The sequence below is a fragment of the Engraulis encrasicolus genome, chromosome 14 (genome assembly GCF_034702125.1).
Source record: "Engraulis encrasicolus isolate BLACKSEA-1 chromosome 14, IST_EnEncr_1.0, whole genome shotgun sequence".
Classification (NCBI taxonomy): Eukaryota; Metazoa; Chordata; class Actinopteri; order Clupeiformes; family Engraulidae; genus Engraulis; species Engraulis encrasicolus.
The window spans coordinates 15,401,475-15,423,699 of record NC_085870.1 but is presented as its reverse complement, the minus strand read 5'-3'; the positions used below and the strand labels follow the sequence as shown (position 1 = coordinate 15,423,699).

General features: G+C 41.8%; 1 protein-coding gene across 1 annotated transcript in view; it reads right to left on the bottom strand.

The window, feature by feature from the left end:
* Positions 1–22,225, bottom strand: part of dip2bb (disco-interacting protein 2 homolog Bb) — a 60,397-nt gene that overhangs the window by 32,495 nt on the left and 5,677 nt on the right. The window contains exons 2-15 of the mRNA XM_063215055.1: positions 12,592–12,663; positions 11,680–11,796; positions 10,727–10,852; positions 9,365–9,778; positions 8,918–9,025; positions 6,915–7,034; positions 5,826–6,023; positions 4,329–4,420; positions 3,314–3,424; positions 2,731–2,854; positions 2,072–2,181; positions 1,395–1,497; positions 861–925; positions 403–496 (exon numbers count right to left, since the gene is read on the bottom strand). Coding sequence (XP_063071125.1) covers positions 403–496; positions 861–925; positions 1,395–1,497; positions 2,072–2,181; positions 2,731–2,854; positions 3,314–3,424; positions 4,329–4,420; positions 5,826–6,023; positions 6,915–7,034; positions 8,918–9,025; positions 9,365–9,778; positions 10,727–10,852; positions 11,680–11,796; positions 12,592–12,663 — 1,854 coding nt within the window. The remainder of the gene's footprint in view (positions 1–402; positions 497–860; positions 926–1,394; positions 1,498–2,071; positions 2,182–2,730; positions 2,855–3,313; positions 3,425–4,328; positions 4,421–5,825; positions 6,024–6,914; positions 7,035–8,917; positions 9,026–9,364; positions 9,779–10,726; positions 10,853–11,679; positions 11,797–12,591; positions 12,664–22,225) is intronic.

The window sequence follows — 22,225 nt, the reverse complement described above, 5'->3', positions numbered from 1 at the left end:
TGCATACTTCATTTACTATGTAACCATGTATTTGTCCTTGTCTTTCCAGGTGTCTATCCTTGGGGCAGTCATGGGTCATGGGTAAATGGGGCAATCATGGGTAAGCGGTTAGGGCGTCAGACTTGTATCCCAAAAGGTTGCCGGTTCAACTCCCGACCCGCCAGGCTGGTGGGGGGAGTAATTAACCAGTGCTCTCCCCCATCGTCCTCCATGACACCATGAAGGAACCCTGAGCATGGTACCGTCCCACTGCACCGCTCTCTTGGGGCGCCATCGGACGCTGCCCCCTTGCACGGGTGAGGCACAAATGCAATTTTGCAGTGTGGAGTGCTGTGTCACAATGGGAGTTGGAGTTTCCTAGTTGGGCTTTCTTTCTTTCCATGGATGTGTACTGTTTATTACCTTTATGAACATGGACTCTCTGGACCCAAGACAGAGGGCAGGCCTTCATCACGGAGTAGGGCACACTGATGGTGTGGATACGGTTCATCACAGCCTGATAGAGACAGAGAAAGAGAGAGAGAGGGAGAGAGAGAGAGAGAGAGAGAGAGAGAGAGAGAGAGAGAGAGAGAGAGAGAGAGAGAGAGAGAGAGAGAGAGAGAGAGATGAGAATAATCATGGATTCTCTTTTAGTCACGCTAGGTACACATAAAGATTTGGTAGATGAGGTTTGGTAGAGGTAGAGATATGCCATAGGTGGGTTGGGGCGGTGGGTGGGTATCATGAGGAACATTCATCAACTACAAGGATTTCAGTTACATTTGCTGCCCCCAGATGTATGTGTACATTTTGTAAGCTACATGTATTCAAGCACAGGCACACATTTGATCAGATGCAGGTAGATTCTAAAGAGCACTTACTGTGAGAACGCCGTGCCATAATCCCATGTCCTTCTTGAAGTCCAGCACACTGACCAGTATCTCCCCTTTTAAAACATACATACGCAGAAAATAGTTATGGACAAATAGTTGGGTCAAACTGTTGAGCTACCACCATTAGCTCAAGAGATACTTGACATGTACTCTGCCCTACAAAGCAGATTTTTAGCATGCGGCTGTTTTGATACTTTATATTACCACATTATTTGCAGATCAATGATTTTATTTTAGTTCATATTTTGATATATACGTATGTTGTTAAAATCATAATGACTCATTGTCAACAATACAATTACTGCCTTTAATATATTGCTTACTGCATATTATCTCGCTGTGCCATGATTTCCACTATCACTATCACTCCAATCAGATTATATTACATTCAATTTCATTACCGTTACACATGCACCAATACATAATGCAAAACCAGTGAAAATTCTACAGATTCTGATTCTGACACCCCCTCCCCCCAAACATTTCGCTACTGTTGAGTGGTCATGGTAACGGGAGTCTTACCCTCGCAGTAGCTGCAGGCCTGAGTTAGCGCCTGGCAGTGTGTTAGCATGGCTACCTTGGAGATGGCCACTCCCATCACCGTCCCCTCCTTACTGACTCGATACTGCAGACAAGATGGAGGACAGGCCCAGTGTTAGACAGGCAGAAAGACACACAGATGGACAAAAATAATTGCAATAAATAGTATACTAGAAATATATTATCACACGCATACTACGTCTCTGAATAGAACCAAACACAAGAAGACTGAACTAGTGGAAGCATCTCTATGTAAGCCAATCATACTATCAGTGCATGTGTGCGCAGGCACTGTGTGTGTGTGTGTGTGTGTGTGTGTGTGTGTGTGTGTGTGTGTGTGTGTGTGTGTGTGTGTGTGTGTGTGTGTGTGTGTGTGTGTGTGTGTGTGTGTGTGTGTGTGTGTGTGTGTGTGTGTGTGTGTGTGCATGAGAATAAATAGTATACTAGAACTATATTATAATACACATACTATCATACTCTGAATAGAAACAACAAAACACAAGAAAGCTGAACTAGTGGAAGCATCTCTATGTAAGCCAATCATAATATCAGTATGTGTGTGTGCGGGGGCACTGTGTGTGTGTGTGTGTGTGTGTGTGTGTGTGTGTCTGCGTGCATGTGTGTGAGTGTGCAAGCGTGTGTGTGTGTGTGTGTGGTACCTCTATGTATGCAGGGTCTGTGTTGGCTGTGGGGATGTGAGGCTGCCAGTCCTTGGAGGGCTTAGTCAGATACTTGGGGTCAGTTACCACCCACTTCAGTGGAGGCCAGCCTGTCACACAGAGAAGAGAAGAGAAGAGAAGAGAAGAGAAGAGAAGAGAAGAGAAGAGAAGAGAAGAGAAGAGAAGAGAAACAATAATGAGACAAGGAGAGAGAGAGAGAAAAAAAACAGATGGACAGAGAGACAAAGAAAGAGAGAGAGAGAGAGAGAGAGAGAGAGATGGGGAGGCTAATAGAGAGGGAGACAGACATAGAGAGACAGACGGACAGAGATAAGCAGAGCGAGCGATAGAGAGAGCGAATAAGAGAGAGAGAGGGAGAGAGAGACAGTGAGACAGGGACAGTGACAGAGAGAATCAGACAGACGGTGAGAGGGAGAGAGAGAGAGAGACACAGAGAGAACGAGAAAGAGAGAGAGACAGGAGAGAGAGAGAGAGAGAGAGAGAGAGAGAGAGAGAGAAACAGAGACAGAGACAGAAACAGTGAGACAGGGACAGTGACAGAGAGAGACAGTGAGAGAGAGAGAGACAGAGACAGTGTGACAGAGAGAATCAGACAGACGGTGAGAGAGAGAGACAGCGACAGAGACTCTCTGACTGACCTTTGAACTGCAGTATCTCCCCTGTGGGTGTCTTGGGTAGGCCCTTCAGACACACCTCACTGGTCAGTGCCAGACTCACGCCACAGTTCCCCAGCAGGAACCCCACCTGACTGCTGCCCGCATCCTAAACGCACGCACGAAAAGCAAGCAGTTTTAATTCACAAAGCCTGAAAAGTAAACTGAAGTGCAGTGCCTTGTTTGACAACTAACAAATGCACGCACACACATGTGGGCACACACACAAACATACACACGCATGTACGCACGCAGGCATGTACGCACGCACACACATACAAACATACAGTATGTATGCACACAAAAACATGTGCATACAAGCTCACACATACATGCGCTCTCTCTCTCTTACGCACGCACGCACGCACGCACGCACGCACGCACGCACGCACGCACGCACGCACGCACGCACGCACGCACGCACGCACGCACGCACACGCACACACACACACACACACACACACACAAAACATAATGAATCCAGTTTTTGATAGTGGCCAACACTGAGAGTGAATTAAAAAGTGTTAAATAAAAAAGGACTGCTGCACTGCACTGTACTGTACGGTACCTTGCGTGAGAGGGGCACTTCTATGGGCACTGGTATGAGCTCCGCCAGCAGGCAGCCGTAGAAGGCCACCCAGAACATGCCCGGGTCACTATTGGGGTACACCAGCGCCACCTGCAGGACAACACACAAACGCACAAAGACATAGTACCATAAGCTGACTGTCATTGTAAACAAGTGTCAGAACAATATTTTTTTTTCAAATATATGTTTTTGGGGTTTTTATGCCTTGAATTTAGGACAGGGCAGTGAGATTGTGACAGGAAATGATTGGGAGAGAGAGAGAGGAAGTATTGGCAAAGGACCTTGGGTCAGAGCCGATCCCGGGTCGCCGGCGTAATGCAACGGCATCTTAGCTCATTAAGCTAACACCTCCCCAAGAATTTAAAAAAAAAAAAATTCAATTTATAAAATGCTTTGTGGGGAACTTCACTATGGGGGAGACAAAGAAATAAGTGCAATTACCTGTGACAGTTTAGTGCGAGAAAGAGAAATGCTATGACGTAAATTCTCAAAATGCTTTGTGGTCGCTGCCTTTGTCTTGTTTTAGAGGACAGAGAACTGTATTATGGGGTAAGTCTAGGATATGGAGAAGAGTTTGTGTATTTGTCATTTGTTATCTACTCAAGAGCTCACTTCACACAGCATGTACATAGTTTTATATTTCTTATTTCACTGCACATTTTTGGAGTTGAGTCTGTCACAGGTTTGCTCTGCTGATGTACCATAAAGTTAAATGAACCATACTGTGTGTGTGTGTGTGTGTGTGTGTGTGTGTGTGTGTGTGTGTGTGTGTGTGTGTGTGTGTGTGTGTGTGTGTGTGTGTGTGTGTGTGTGTGTGTGTGTGTCTGTGTGTGTGTGTGTGTGTGTGTGTGTGTGTGTGTGTGTGTGTGTGTGTGTGTGTGTGTGTGTGTGTGTGCGTGCGTGTAGTGTGTGTAGTGTGTGTGTGTGTGTGTGTGTGTGTGTGTGCGTGTAGTGTGTGTGTGTAGTGTGTGTAGTGTGTGTGTGTGTCTGTTACCCTGTCCTTGGGTTTGAGCAGCTGTTCGTTTTTGGCTCCGAGCTTGTGGAGGAGAGTGTAGGCCAGCTTCAGACTGCGAGTCCACAGTTTCCCTGGCAACAGCACAATGCCACAGTGAGTCTGTCAGTGTCATAAACTTAGACAAACAGTGCAGTGGATGGACACAGAAGGGGGTCTGAGTAATCAGAGGACAGTCACGAATCAGACACAGTTGTATTGCTTTCAAAAGTACACATCGTCACTGTCCAGCCGAAACCTCGTAACTCCACTTTCTATTATTTCTTCTTATTCTTCCTTTATTTACTTTTTAGATACAAATCAGCACTATTGGTCAGTCTCCATGTAATGCACTATAACTTATCTAATAACAACTTTAATGATGAAATCTACTTATTGGGAACATATCATAAAATAATGATACAAGCAGAGATACAAGGTATTTGCTGAACAGCAACAATATGTGATCCATCTAGAGATGACTCACTAATCAGTCCTAACCGAAAGAAAAAAAAAACTAAACTGTGTGCCAAAAATCAACAATCACATTACATATGTACTAAATAAGAAGCAATAAACAGAACACACAGAATACAGGAATATATATTATATGTATATATGCATAGAAGGAGAAGGCTTTTATAGAAGTGCATCCTATGCTTACATGTCTTGATAGAAACGATAGAAACACAGAGTAGTGTTGCAGGCTCCACATACTGTGTAAAACATGGAGATTCCAGAGGGATGGAATGCCATTATCTAATGCGGAACGTTAACTGTTGTCCAACAAACTGACAACAGCTGCAGCCGATGTGTTCCACTGTAAACAGATTTACTCAGTTTCAGCCATCGAGCTGATATACAGCACAGGGAAGGCTGAACGCTACTTGCAGCTGTGAATGTAAAAGATCTGCAGTTTCCAACATTTATTTCATGGCCAGAATATGTACATTCAGCAAACATGTAGTGTAAATGAGCTTCACCCTTTCATGCAGAGCCTCTGTAATAACTTTTGTCTCATCAAAATAGTAATGACCATGCCTTACTCTGCTATCTTAGACTCTTGTCAATATCATAATAGTGTTATAATGATTTAGTTAAGCTTTTTCAGTAAATAGTGAATGGGTTTGACAGTGATCCCATCTGCATGAAAGAGCTACCTGATACAGAGGTGTTTTTCACTGTGAAAGAGTTCGGGCGTCTGGAACAGGACTATATAAATGCAATGCACAGTTGTTGAGTTGCTCAAAAAGCAAGTGCAATGTAAGTGCAATGCGTTAACACACATGGTCCATTATGAGATCAATGACGAGTTGTAATGTATTTCTGAAGAGTATGTAGTTGTAGTAGTGTAGTGGCCTACTATGGTAGTAAAGCCCTACAAAGGAATAGTAAAGCATTCCATTGCTGCAACAGTGCACACTATGAGCCTATTCTGCAAAGCTCAGATATTGCAGGTCCGGTCCCTTGTTGGTAACCTTTTTGTCCAGTTGGGCTTACCGTAGGTGAGCGTGTATAGCGGTTTGCCACTGATGTCGAGCGCGGTGAGGGCGGGGCTCTTGCTCTGAGTGGCACCCCAGCGGGCCAATGCGGCTTGCAGAGATGGAGGCCAGTTGCTGACCACGCCCAGCGGCTCTCCCTTGACCGGGATGGTCTGCCTGCCCTCAGGCCGCGGGATGCTGGGATCCGGCTGGGGGACTGGGGACACAGAGTAACACAGAGTTACACACACATACATACACACACACACACACACACACACACACACAGTAGGCTAATTACAGTATGCAGTGATCAATAATTGTGCAATTGTTCAAATGTGTATATGTGTGTGTACGCTGTTGGGACTCTTCCATTTCCTTTGAGATCAATAATGTATATCTACTCTGCTCTAATTCCCCGGCTACTAATTTGAACTTGCTAAAACAATTAATTGAACTGAAATATTTAATTAGAAATAGATTTGTTTTCAGCCATGTTAATTACAATAGATGAATGGATCTCTCTGTTGTATGATACGTCCCACTGAGTCTGTCAGCAGGATAACTCAAAAAGCTATAAACGGTTTTTGATGAATTTTTTTGGAGTTGTTGGACATGACAAAAGGAATAAGTGATTACATTTTGGTGGTGATCTGGAATATTTTTTTTGAAGATTCTTCTCTTGTACCCTTTGAGTGCATTTCTATCTACTGTATAATGCAATACAATATACAGTAATGTAATGTAATGTAACCAGTCAATATCACTAGTAGATCTTACTAGCCAAACACACATTCACCGCCAGTCAACATGGCTAGTAAGTTTTCACCAGCATTTGGCCAGTTGGCGGGTGTGAATGTAATATAATGTGTTTGTCGCACCCTTCACGATCTCCTCCGTTGGATAACAGTGTCCGTTAACTACTGTCTAATGCAATGTATATGTTATTGTAATGTAATGGAATGTAATGTAACATGATGTGCCGCACCTTCCACAATCTCCTCCTTTGGATAATAACGTCTGCTAATTACTGTATAATGCAACTCAATATACAGTAATCTACTCCTACTTTTACAGTAAACGTAATGTAATATGATATATGCCGCACCCTCCACGATCTCCTCCTGGTCGTCCATGAAGAACTCGCTGAGCGGAGGCCTCTTGGGCCTCTTCAGGGTGTTCAGGAGCTGCTGGATCTTAGTGGAGACCCTACTGGAGATCGGCACACCTATATACACACACACACACATACAAACACACACATACAGATATATCACAGAAACATGTATAAATGGACACAGCTTATGGATGACAAGGACAGAGCTGTTTCTCTGGTAATTGCCTTTATGATTATTATTAGCATGTATTGTGTGTATTTTGTGTGTGTTTGTGCGTGCGTGCGTGCGTGCGTGCGTGTGTGCGTTCGTGTGTGTGTGCGCACACGTGTGTGTGTTTGTGTGTTTGTGTGTGTGTGTGTGTGTGTGTGTGTGTGTGTGTGTGTGTGTGTGTGTGTGTGTGTGTGTGTGTGTGCGTGTTTGTGCGTGTGTGCATGTGTGTATGTTGTTGTATCTTGATGATGTTAGTAATCTATACCTAAGTGTTAGTGCTAGTGACTTAAGCGAGTCAAGGAGTCTATACGTAGCTAGAAGGGAGGAGAAGACAGAAGATTATAGATTCTACGCTACGGTCACACATGCACACAGGGACATACGCATACACGCACGCACACACACAGACACACACACACACACACACTCAGAAAGAAGGAAAGAAAGATACAAGGAAGGGAAAGAAACATACACTATCACTCCTACGGTATGCATTCACTCTCAACTACAGTACAAGCAGACACACACACACACACACACACACACACACACACACACACACACACACACACACACACACACACACACACACACACACACACACACACACACACACACACACACACACACACACACACACACACATAGTTTCTATACACACACACAAACACACGCACACACACACACACAGATATACAAACACCTTACACTAAGACAGAGTACTAGAGAAAGTGAAAAGCGAGGGAGAAGAGAGACTTTGTTTTGTCTGAGGTTTGGAGTCTATTGGGCTACTACAGAAAGGGCTATCAGGGGGGCTACTGGTGGCTACTGAACTGCACTATATTACTGTACCTTTTCTTCTGACTGAGAGAACGAACAACACAAATGGGCAACAGAATTAGAGAGAGAGAGAGAGAGAGAGAGAGAGAGAGAGAGAGAGAGAGAGAGAGAGAGAGAGAGAGAGAGAGAAGGAGAGGAGAGAGAAGGTCAGATTTTAGATAGATAGATAGATAGATAGATAGATAGATAGATATATAGATAGATAGATAGATAGATAGATAGATAGATAGATAGATAGATAGATAGATAGATAGATAGATAGATAGATAGATAGATAGATAGATAGATAGATAGATAGATGAGACGGGAGAAACAAAAAGGAACAAGGCTTAGTTAGTGCGCAAACAAACTTATAATATGTGTGCAAACTAAAAACAACATAAAAGCCTCTAAAAGAAATCCAAGATTTGAAGAAAGACTAAAAGAATTTTCAAAACTGATAAGAAGAAGTGAATAAACCAAAGAATCTTCAGAGAAAGAGGGTTTACTAATGTCATAGATATCTAGTGCACCATGGAATCAATTTGAATAAACTGACTGAACATTTAAATCCATACCACTGTGACTTTTTAGACAACTATCGTTAATTACCTAAACCTGAAAATTGTGACCTGATACCTGCTACAATCAGTTTTCCAAATTGGCACTCATGGACCAGTAAGTTCATACTTCCTCATTGTCCGTCCATTATTAACCTCAGTCTACAGATAGCTAGTAGTCTACGAAACTAAGAGGACACAGCTTTTTTTTATCATTGACTACATGTGACTTGGGTGGGATCCAAAATGTTCACTTAACTGCTACAAAGGTGCCATACAAAGGGAACAAACTCAATGTGACTTGCACCGTACAAGTGCATGTAATGTAATATATTATTAAGCATTTTGGATATAACCTTGCAGTCTGGCTTATGGTGTAAAGCCATGGCGGCTCCTGGTCTTACCATCGGCGGTCTCCATGATGGTGCCCCGGCCCTGCACGTGAGTCATGCCCCGGATGGTGTTGCTCGGCCGGTCAACACGCGACATCCGCTGGCCCACTGCACCCAGGTCTACAAGGACAGGAATACAGAGGTGATGGAGGAGTCACACACAAACTCATGACAACAACAATACACAGACACAGACACAAACACAGACACAAACACACAGAAACTCACAGGCACAGGCACAGATGCAGACACACAAACAGAAACACACACACATACACACACACACCCCCCCCCACCCACACACACACACACACACACACACACACACACACACACACACACACACACACACACACACACACACACACACACACACACACATGCATGCCATGCACACAGACACAGACACAGTGTCTCACACACACACACACACACGCACACAAACCCAGACTGACTCACCGATGCGTACGTGTCCCATGGTCTCGGTGAGCGCTACGGGATGCGACTGTGAGTGCGGGGGTGGTGGAGGGGTTGGCTCGGGTGGAGGGGGAGGGGGGAACCCACTGCTGGAGCTGACACTGGCGCTGGCACCCGCAGCAGCGTGGGAGGGATGGGCGGCGTGCGCGTGTGAGTGCGTGTGCGAGTGCGCGGCGTGCATGGGCTGCGTCTGCGGGTGCGGGTGCTGGTGCGTCGGCACCCCGCTGCTCTGGTCGGAGGAGAGCGTGGAGGAGGCGGAGGAGGAGGAGGTGGAGGAGGAGCCAGGTTGAGGGGCCCCCTCGGGGGCGGAGTCAGGGGACTGGAGGCCGCCGCTGTCCTCATCTTCCTCCTCGTCGTCATCATCATCGTCATCCTCCTCTGACGAGGACGAGGTGTCTGGAGGGGAGGGGAGGAAAGATAACATTAAAAAGAGAAGAAAACGGCTGGACACTGGACTGCTACGCGGGCGACCCGGGTTCGATTCTCGACTCGGGTCATTTCCCCTGCCTCATTTCCTGTCCCACTCTTCACTGTTGTGTCTGAATAAAGTTGGAAAAAAAAATAATAATAAAAAAGAATACACAGAGGGACATGGCTTTCCAACTTCCAGCTGAGATAGACATGAACACCATATCTTGGCTGACAAATGACTCCTGGTACAGGCAATTATTACACATCAGCAACAGGGCTTGACATGAACTTTTTCACCCACCAGCCACTGTGGCTAGTGGCTTTCTCAAGTCAGTAGCCATTCAGGTATGCCACTAGCCACAGATTTTATATTGTTTTTTTCTTTTTCTTTATCATGATAGTGTACCTCTAACCTCAGAAGATGAAGCACTAAAGCAAGTTGAGTGTATAGCTTTCTACATGGAAGTATATCAAGCAAATAGAACAGTTTCTATTTGCTTGATATACTTCCATGTTGAAAGCTATACACTCATCTTGCTTTAGTTACTGAGCTTTTCCTTGAACTTAAATACAAACAACAGAATATACGATAGGCTACTATGATGCGTATGTCATACCAAGGAATAAGCTGCCAGACAAATTGGCTAGTGACTTCAGCAAAGACCAACAAATAATACTACATAATACTAAAAATGCTGTATGATGAGGCAGTGGTGTAGTCTACTTTTTATGGTGGGTATATTGTATATTTGAGTATTTTTTGAAGTGGGTATACTGTATATATTTGTGCTATTCAAAACAATGGATCAATCAATTTTAAGTGGGTATACTGAAATCCCTGAAATTTAGAAGTGGGTATACTCTGTATACCCGCGTTCTACATAGACTACACCACTGTGATGAGGGCTTTAGTGATTTAGTAAATGTAGTCACCTGGAGGTGTCTTGGGCTTGGTGAGAGTGGGCACGTATGTGGAGCGGCGCTTGGTGGGCATGGGCAGTGCCAGCTTCTCCTCTTCATGCACGGCCAGAGCAGCCTGCACAGCCTCAGAGTGGACATCTACAGTAACAGGACACAGAGATCCAATATGTCAAATATTAGTTATTACAGTGTGGATGTCTACGGCAAGAGGACACAGAGATCCAAGATGCCAAATATTAGTTATTACAGTCTGGATGTCTACAGCAAGAGGACACAGAGATCCAAGACGTCAAATATTAGTTATTACAGTGTGGATGTCTACAGCAACAGGACACAGAGATCCAAGATGTCAAATATTAATTATTACAGTGTGGATGTCTACGGCAAGAGGACACAGAGATCAAAGATGTCTCAAATCAGTTAAATTATTACAGTGAGGATATCTACCGCAACAGGACAGAAAGACCCAAGATGTCAAATATCAGTAATTAAAGTGTGGATATCTACAGAAGCTGGGCAGAGAAAGACAAGAAGCTGAAAATTACACGTCACATTATGTTACATTTTTTCTCGGAGAGTCAAATGTAACACTGTTCTAGTAGGTTGGCTTGAGTCTTGAATGAACTAAATTTACTATGTTATCAGCAGAATGTGCTGTGTTATTCTAAGGGGGCTTTGCTCTGTTTGCGCCCACTAGTCAAGTAGGCCCAGTCAATCAGAGGCCACTTTTCATTTGACTGACTTATAGACACAAAAATAAGTCAAAAGTCAAATAAAAGTGCTTTACCTCTTGTTGTTGTTCTGAGTGCACCCAAGATTGCATTACATTACGCCTAGCTTTATCTTTATCCAAAGCAGCTTACAGATATTACAGGGTAGTGGTTACAGTCCCTGGAGCAGTGTGGGGATACCAGTAGGTGCCTTGCTCACAGGCACTTCAGCCACGGAGGTAGATGGCCCATTACCTGATCTGTAGCGCTCATCTCTGTATCCGCTATGGTGGGGACGGCGATGGCGTGTGGACGATCCTGACGAGGACGCGGTGGAGCAGGCTGTGCGCCCAGGACTCTTAGCAGGGACTCCTAGCAACAGATAACATTCGATTAACACCACAGCAACGGTTCAATGTTTCTCTCTCAAACACTTTTCACAAAGAGTGATTTTGTCTCCCCCCAAGTATATCTTCCTCCACACTGCAATTCAAATGCACTGGATGACACACCAGCTTTTTGTAAGAGTAGTCTTCAGCCCACAGACTTAACAGAGAGGTTGAGAAACTCTTGAAAATGAAAACATTATGTTTTTCTGTTTTCTGTATTCTGTTTCGTCTTAACGAGTGTTGCTCAGGGATGCAAACTGAATTTCAGTGCAAACTGACAATAAAGTATCATCGTATCGTATCGTATCGTATCGTAACATTACATAGTGTACCTTTAACGCCTGCTATGAACAAAAACAAACTGGTTCTTTTCTGTAATAATAAATAGTCATTAACTCCTTTGCACAGACCACATGTTACAACCTTACTGTCATCAAAATTGTAATGACCATGTCTTGATCTGTTACTTAAGTGTGTGTGTGTGTGTGTGTGTGTGTGTGTGTGTGTGTGTGTGTGTGTGTGTGTGTGTGTGTGTGTGTGTGTGTGTGTGTGTGTGTGTGTGTGTGTGTGTGTGTGTGTGTGTGTGTGCGTGTGTGTGTGTGTGTGTGTCCTTTGAGGAATGAGTGTTCTGCATTTTCAGCATTGAGTGAACAGGCCCATCGGTGGGCCCATCTGCGCAAAGCGGCTAAGCAATCCCTTCAGGATATTCATGTGCGTTCACCAAAATTGTTCAGAATATGATGAAAATAGACATTTATTCTGCGTTTTCAGTTCTTACCCGGAGACTGCACCAGGAATGGCGCGAGGAGCTTTGTCCTCTTCTTTTCATGGCCCTTCTGAGTGATGTCACCTGAAAAACAACAGTGACGTCACCACAATAAATAGTTTGTCCACCAAGACTTATCAATGTTGCAATTACAGTCATCTCTGTATAAGGGGTGCATCTAAAGCCACAACGTCTCTGCTTTTTCAGTATTGTTGCCCGCATCAACTTCATCAGCATCATCATCATCATCATCATCAGCAGCAGCAGCATCAAGATCAAGATCAACTTCAACTTGGACGGAACTTGAACTTCAGGCATGTACAGCAATATACAGAGTCTTATATCAATAATTATGTAATGATAGGTAAATTCAACAGCAACAATCTTAACCCGTTAAGACACACCATTATAAATGTACTGTTACCAGAATGGCAATGGCAAGTCGTAGTGCATTACTAAAGGCCTTGTGTTGTCATAGTAGTGTAGTACTGTGGTAGTTACAGCTTTTCAATGGCTATTACAGCGTTCCACTGGTGGAATGGCGTGTGTTATGGGACTACAACATCCCAGCTGCTATCAGAATGGCAATGACCAAGTTGTAATATACGGTACAGGCCAAAAGTGTGGACTCATCTTCTCATTCATGCATTCTCTTTATTTTCGTGGATTTTCATTGTATATTTTCATGCAGGGCATCAAAACTGTGCTTGAGCACATGGAGAATTAGGTGCTTATTAAAAAATATAATTCTAGCTGTTGTCCAACAGCAATGTCAGCTGTCTATCCACCTGACGTGAACACGGCACAACTGATGGCCCCATTTAAATAAGCTTATTTTTGTCTATTTTCAAATAAAAAAAGCCCAGTCAGTCATGTAAATCCTAATTGAACATTAAAGTCCTTCAATAACTCACTAGAATTGTAGAACTAGAATTTTGAAGCCTAACAGTTTTAAACACTTGCCAATATAAGCATTTTACAGACATTTTCTTGATCTGATATCGAGTCATTGCCAGTTACTTGTACAGGTCAAAACTGTGTCACTGTTTCACCTACAAACCCCAACTCCGATGAAGTTGGGACGTTTGGTAAACAGTGAATAAAATCAAAATGCTATCATTTTCAAAACATTCAATCTATTCATTAGATGGAGAATAGTGAAAAGACAACATATTGAGTGTTAAAACTGAGAAAAAATATTGTTTTGGGGGACATATGTACTCATTTCTAATTTGATAAATCCAACACGTCTCAAAAGAGTTGGGACGGGGACAATAAATGGTAGCAAATGTCGAGGAAGACTAAAAACAAAACAAAAGACAACACTTAACAGTTAACTACATTAACCGATGAGATGATTTTATATAAAAAACAGTGTTAATTCCTATCTTGGACATGATTTCACCAGCTTAAATGGTGGGTGTATTCCTTGTCATGTTTTGCAATGTTTTCCTTTCTGTAGTGCTTACAGTGTGACAGGTCTTGACCAAAAACCCACCATTTTATCACCTGCTGGTCCTTATGATGGAGCCAAACTGTTAAAACATAATCGAGAATGCAATTTGACCTTACTATGTGGCAGTAATCGAAGATCTCCCTTCAAAATATAATGCATGAGTGGCTTTTTATGCTGTTTAAAACCCATTTATACCATTCAGCACTGTATTTAACTCTACAGATGAGTGAGAACATCTTAACCAATGCACTACTGCACCCACATGCCATCATGGAGGCTGACTTTTGAAGCTAGCACTAACACAAGTTGGATGGTCCATTTTTACTGTAGCACAGGATGTGCAATGCTCTATTATTGTCAAAAAGAATGGACTTCTACAACTTCTGCTGACTTCTGTAAGCAAAGGACAGTTTCCCATGTCTTCTGGGTCTATTTCAAGTGAGCTCAGGTGCTTAGGAGAATGTTACACCCCTGTATCATTTTCATGCATTAAGCATTCTTAATATGGTAAATTTTCAATAGCTAATAGCTAATAGGAATTAGAGTGAAACTACAGCCAATATATATTTCATGATGTCATGAACCTATACAATGATTTTATTAACAAAAATATGTCTTATATACACTCAATCGTGGTAAATCAAAGGGAATTCAAAAATGTATGTAATAACTATGGTAATTATTCCCTTTGCATCTATAATTCTGAGTGACTCAGCCTCTCTGTGATGATCTTATAATTGGACACCTATATTGTCCGTCAGTACAATTCATTTTGAAATGTTCTTCTTTGTTGTTTTATCTTATTTGGATGTTTACTAAATTTCACTGATCCCCGTCCCAACTCTTTTGAGACGTGTTGGATTTATCAAATTAGAAATGAGTACATATGTCCCCCAAAACAATATTTTTTTCTCGGTTTTAACACTTAATATGTTGTCTTTTCACTATTCTTCATCTAATGAATAGATTGAATGTTTTGAAAATGATAGCATTTTGATTTTATTCACTGTTTACCAAACGTCCCAACTTCATCGGAGTTGGGGTTAGTAGATAACCAGCTATGCTGACCAAGTGACCCATTATCAGATCAAGAAAATCTCTCTTGTATTGCTTGTATCAATTAAAATTGACTCGACTGACTGGGTATTTTTACTTGAAAATAGACAGAAACATAAGCTTGTTGAAACATGTGAGGCCCTCAGTGTTGCTGTGTTGACGTCACTGTTTGGCATTTTTTGATATTTTTTTAATAATTGCTTTTATTTGTAATATATTTTCATTTTTTTGTTAAGCACAATATTATACATGTGTTCATTCACAGTTTTGATGCCTTCCCTGAAAATGTACTAAGTTCTGTAAATAGCCACAAAATAAAGATAATTCATTAAACGAGAAGGTGAGTCCACACTTTTGGCCTGTACTGTATGTCATAATAGTAATAGTCTTTTCAATATGACTACAGTGGATTGATAACAGTATCCTGCTGAACTGGTGCACAATATGAGGCTACAGGAGGTTGTTTGAATGTACTTGTAGCCAGAAAAACACATGGCCAGTCCACTATAGAAATAAAATGACTGTAATCACAAGGCTGAGTAACTAGAAAGTATGTGCAGTAGCCCCTCTCTGCCATTAAACTGTACAACGAAGAGACTGTCTTGGCTTTAACTCAACAAAAGACATCCAAGAGGCTTTTGGTGGTTTATACTTAGTGTCCAAGAGAAGCGGATTAAAAGCATTCTTAAGGACCATCTGAGAGTGATCCCCAAGGATTATCCAGTTGTCTACTACACCCTCTTCAATGGCTAAATGTTCCTGGATAAGGCATCTAACCCAGGTTGCTCCAGGTTAACTGTTTACTGTTAACTAACGCTAACCTATGTGCACTCAGGGTTCATCCAGCACTTTGACAACAAACACCTAGCACCTTGACTAAATCCTCTGAGCACAGTTGCTTTACAAAGAAATTGTCAGGTTATTTGTTATTTGGGGATTCCATATCAAATCCATATACAGTAAAACTGCAAAACAGAGACTTTCCAATCATGATTGTCGTATGTCTCTGATTCCAATTATCCCCACCACCACCCTGACAAACAAATGTTCAGAAAAAACACTGATACATTACTGTAAAACGGTCTACATTAGAGTGTCAGCTGAAGAGTAGTACATCACACTTAGCCAACCCTTGCAAAGGCAGTAATCAAAAATACAGTAATCAATTGCATTAATGCTGAGCTATTATAATACTATGGTTGTAGGCCTACAAGGCCTTTTTTGGAATGACAAATCCTGTTAGGAAAACTGACCAAAACCATCCAACAGTATGACAAGTAGAATATTGTATATAACATACAGTATACTCCCTACCATGGGCGTATTTTTTGGTGTGGATAGTGGGGAAATGTCCAAACCACTTTTGATATAAGCCTAGCTTGTCCCCACCAGTTTTTAACAAATATAATGCAAAAACAGCATACCCGGACAATTTGCCATTGTAATATCCCCACCACTTTCCGAGCCAAACCTACACCACTGCCCTACACACACAACCATTGTGCACTAAAGAGGGGTTCCCCATGACGGAGGTTATCTTGGGCCTTGGAGAGTAGCATGTCTGCTGCTTTATGCCAAGAGCATTGCATGCTTAAGTGACAAGTCAGAATCTTCCCACCACTCTTCCCCTTCACAGGGTCCAAGGAAAGCAGCTGTCACTGTGTGTGTGTGTGTGTGTGTGTGTGTGTGTGTGTGTGTGTGTGTGTGTGTGTGTGTGTGTGTGTGTGTGTGTGTGTGTGTGTGTGTGTGTGTGTACACACACACACACACACACACACACACACACACACACACACACACACACACACACACACACACACACACACACACACACACACACACACACACACACATACACACAAGCACACTGCACTTTCTGCACTAAACCCAAACATACACACACTGACACACAACTCATACTCACACACTCACACACACACACACACACACACATACACAGGTACACAGACACACACACAGACGCACACCGCACTTTCTACCTGCACTAAACACACACACACACACACACACACACACACACACACACACACACACACACACACACACACACACACACACACACACACACACACACACACACACACACACACACACGCACACAAAACACATACAAACACACACACACACACACACATACTGCTGCTGGTGTATTTAATAAACCTTTTTTAATTATTTATTTTCTTCAAATGCTACTATTACTATGACAGAACGCTATAAAGGACTTTTAGAAAAAGCACAACAAAATACCTCCTCTTAATGTATGTTCTCTACAAGTCTTCTGTTGTCCAGTCTTGCACTTTACAGGTTTTGCCTACTGCTTGCACACAATTTGCAAAATTTGGCTCATAGAGTCAAAACTCTACACACAAGCCAATTACTCTCAACACTTGGAGATAAACCCTTCACATATATGGCAACATGAAGCTCTGCTATAAAAGCATAAACATTGCCATAAAAACCTTACAATCTTTTGTCAAAACCTCACTTTCATGTCAAAAGACACACAAAAGCACCAAATGAGAAAACAAATAAGATCAACTTTAAAACAGTTGTCTGCTTTATACAAAACACAGCAGTCTTTCTTTTTGGAGCAGTCTATTCAGTCTCACAGAATATACATCTTCACAAGACCCCAAAATTCAATACTGTACATTACAAAACTGCACCTTACAGTACAGGACATTACAGTTTTTGCCTACTGCTTGCACACAATTTGCAAAATTTGGCTCATAGAGTCAAAACTCTACACACAAGCCAAAAACTCTCAACACTTGGAGATAAACCCTGCACATATATGCCAACATGAAACTCTGCTATCAAAACCTTAACTTTGCCAGAAAAACTCAACAATCTTTTGTCAAAACCTCACTTTCATATCAAAAGACACACATTAGCACCAAATGAGAAAACAAATTAGATCAACGTGAAAACAGTTGTCTACTTTATACAAAACACAGCAGTCTTTCTTTTTGTACCAGTCTATTCAGACTCACAGAATGCACATCTTCACAAGACCCCAAAATTCAATACTGTACATTACACAACTGCACCTTACAGTACAGGACATTAAACTGAAGCAAAATATCTTAAACAGTACATCACTCTCAACACAACAGTGTGTATGTGAGCTTACTGTATGAACATTTTTTTTGTGTAGCCTATTACGTATATTCACACATTTTCAAACATCTAAATATGATATAAATGTGTGGTTGACGTCAACATGCTGTAATGAAAAACATAGTCTATATACTTTTGTTGTTTGGGTATGAGGTATGAGGTTTGCTTACAGTAAAGTAACGAAGTACAATACATTTCCAGACACAATATGCAACTGACATCTACTATTATGTGTATTTCTACAAACTATCATGTTCATACCTAACATGTGATGAAGAAGATACTGTACACCTAAAAGGCTACTCCTGCCATCAGGGTAGGTTTTACAGAACGTGAGTCAGTCAATGTCACTCCATATTCTACTCTTTAGTACCGTTGTGCTATTTGTTGTTTTGTTTGAGTGTAGGAAGGTGTGAATTTAGCAAAGTAGCCATCAAAGTAAAACAAATAAATGCAAAATAAAATAAGTGCAATGTAATATAAAGAATGCAACTTTGTAACTGGCAGAATAGTGGTTAATTTTGAAAGCATGTGTTTTATTGTCGGTGCCTAAATCTTGTCATACATCCAGTGTGTTTTGTTTTTCTAGCGGATGTGTTTTCCCAATGATATGATGAGTGTTCATTTTTTAATGGAGTGTCTTGTGAAGGAAAAAGTGTGCAGTGACCATGAGCAAGTGTGTAGCATAAAGCAAAATGTGTGTTGCTGAATTGCTGCAACAGTGTTAAGCAGAACTTTTGTTTAAAGTACGGCACACTGTGTTTAAGTTATGTTCCCAACAACTTAACAATATGCTATTTTTGTCTAAGCATCAGCCTATAGTGTTCAAGCAGTAGGCAAATACTGTAAACCGAAGCAAAATATATCTCAAACAGTACATCACTCTAAATACAACAGTGTGTAGGTGAGCTTACGTATGTAGGCTACCTTTTTTGTGTATTGGTTATATTCACAAATTTTCAAACATCTAAAAATATGGGGTTACGTCAACATGCTGTAATGACAATCATCATTGACAATCAAGTCAATATAGGCTACTTTGTTTGGTTATGAGGTATGAGGTATTCACGAAATACAATACATTTTCACACTATGCAGCTGAAATCTACATGACATCATCAAAATTATATCATGTTCAGTCAGTTTGCTCAAGTGGTCTTGCTTGGTTGTGTTCTGAAAATGACACTATTTCTACAAACTATCATGTTCACATTACCTAACATGTGATGATGAAGACAAAAGGCTACTCTTGGCGGCATGTATCAGGCTAGGTTTTTACAGTACGTGAGTCAGTCAATGCCATACTCCATATTCTACACTTTAGTACCATTGTGCTATTCGCCTTGTTTAGCATACAAGCAATCAAAGTAAAACAAATAAATGCAAAATAAAACAAATGCAATGTAATATAAAGCATGCAACTTTGTAACATGGCAGAATAGTGTTCAATTTTGAAAGCATGTGTTTTATTGTCTGTGTCTAAATCTTGTCATACATCAGTGTGTTTTGTTTTTTTAACAGATGTGTTTTCACAATGACACTCTGAGATTTTACTTTTGAACAAAGTGTCTTATGTATGAAATTGTGTGTAGACAACAAACTGTCTATACTGTCTATGTCCTTACCTAGATTAGTCTATGTCTGCATGGGAGAGCAAGAAACGCAATTTCAAATTCTTTGTATGACCAGTGCATGTAAAGAAATTGACAATAAACTTGACTTGACTTGACTTGACTTGACGTGTGTGTGTGTGTGTGTGTGTGTGTGTGTGTGTGTGTGTGTGTGTGTGTGTGTGTGTGTGTGTGTGTGTGTGTGTGTGTGTGTGTGTGTGTGTGTGTGAGAGAGAGAGAGATTGACAGAGAGAAAGAGAGAGGAAAGAGTGAGAAAGAGAGAAATTCAGATGATGACTGACACAGAGCGACAGAGAGTGGGCAGCATGATTCTCGCAATGCATTCTGGGTAAATGAGCTGCATTATGCTCTATGACCTAGATGAGGCAGACACGCGGCGTAATCTCCCTCCCTCCCTGCATCTCTCCATCCATTCCATCCCTCCCTCTCACTTATTCATCACGTGCCTCTGTTTACTCCCTCTTCTCTCTTTCTCTCTCTCTTTCTTTATCCTTTCTTTTATCTTTTTTTTAACTTGTGTTTCACTGTCCCTTTTTTCTGCCACTGTCGGACTATCTTGGAGTGAGTTGCTTGCACATATGAATGCAAAATGCATCAATGACATGTGGCACTGCTAACTCACACCATAGCAATACAACCACAATGCAGGCGGCTCTGATTTGAACTGAATATACTGTACCGTACTTAACATCACTGCAGCATTGCAATTAATTACCTTATTAATAATGTAATATCATTATTAATAAATAATTGAGTGGTTATGTTCCAATTAAAGTAAATGTCATTTGGAATATTTTCCACAGGAAAGGGCAGGCCTATTACCCAACACTATACTTCCACATACGGTATGTTTCTTAATAATTGTCTTTTGAGTTGGCATATGTTCTACTGAATGTAATCATAGTCTCTGATTGGCAAGGACACATTTCTCTCTCCAAGAGTCAGTAAAGGCTTAGCTTATCGCATGTCAACAATAATTATTCACAGTGTGAAATATATCATATAGTCAAAAATAGCAATACAGACAAATATTTTTTTTCCTTACATCAATAATCAATCAGGACAAAAAATAGAGCCGTCTCAAAAGGAACCCAGTTTTCTCTTGTCAGGCACTTTAGCTGGCCAACACATTGCCTGAGGTTGTTTTTTTTAAACTTCTGTTAGCCGAGCAAGCACGTCACTGAACAAACAGCAGAACAGACTCTGCCAGTGCACCGGAGTGCACACTCTGCATCCAGATTGATGCTAAGTCAATCCTGACTCACTCTTCTTCACCCTCACAGTGCTCTACAGAAGCACTTGTGTCTGTCAAGGAGGAGCACTATGGAGAGCACTCTGCAACCTAGCTTTTAGTGAGCCTCAGTGGTCAGTAGCCTACTACACACCCTCACTCATGCAGCATTGCAATGTGTGTGTGCGTGTGTGTGTGTCTGTGTGTGTGTGTGTGTGTGTGTGTGTGTGTGTGTGTGTGTGTGTGTGTGTGTGTGTGTGTGTGTGTGTGTGTGTGTGCGCGCGCGCGCGCGCGTGTGTGTGTGCGCGCGTGTGTGTGTGTGTGTGTGTGTGAGAGAGAGAGAGAGAGAGAGAGAGAGAGAGAGAGAGAGAGAGAGAGAGAGAGAGAGAAAGAGAGAGAGTGTGTGTGTGTATGCGTATGCGCATGTGTGTGCAATGCTTGCATGTGCATATACAGTATGTGTGTACAGTATATGTGTGCATTCTAATCTACAGTATGTGCATGCATGTGCGTGTAGACTACAATTTATACCGTGAACATTCACACTTGTCCTGAGGCATTAATAATGCATCACACACATGCAATGATAATGGAAGACAAACAGCATTTAGCTCGGCCCAGTAGCAGAGTACATTTACTGCACAAGCTACACCAGTTAAACAGACAGCCGATGAAGGCAGTAATACAATTTATACCGAGGCTTAGGCCTACTGTAAGGTATGAGCACTGTTATGTAGCACAGAAAGTCAAAGAATGCGCGCACATCAGTGGCACAGGTGCTGGACCAAACGTAAGATAACTGAAAAGAAAATAAAGGTCCGCAACACTGTTAAATGCTCCCAAAGACTTAATGGCACGACGTTTCGGACTAACCGTCCTTCATCACAGTGCTGTCGTGCCATTAAATCTTTGGGAGCATTTAACAGTGTTGCGGACCCTTATTTTCTTTTCACTGTTATGTAGCACCCACACCACACTCTAATGTGCCAGCATGTATAATAACTTTCCATCCCACACTGTTGTAGAATGACACACACACATACAGGGAACACTATAGCGCAGATGCAGACCATAATCAAATTTGTTATCACTTTAGAATAGGGTTCACATGTTAGTCATTAACACACGTCT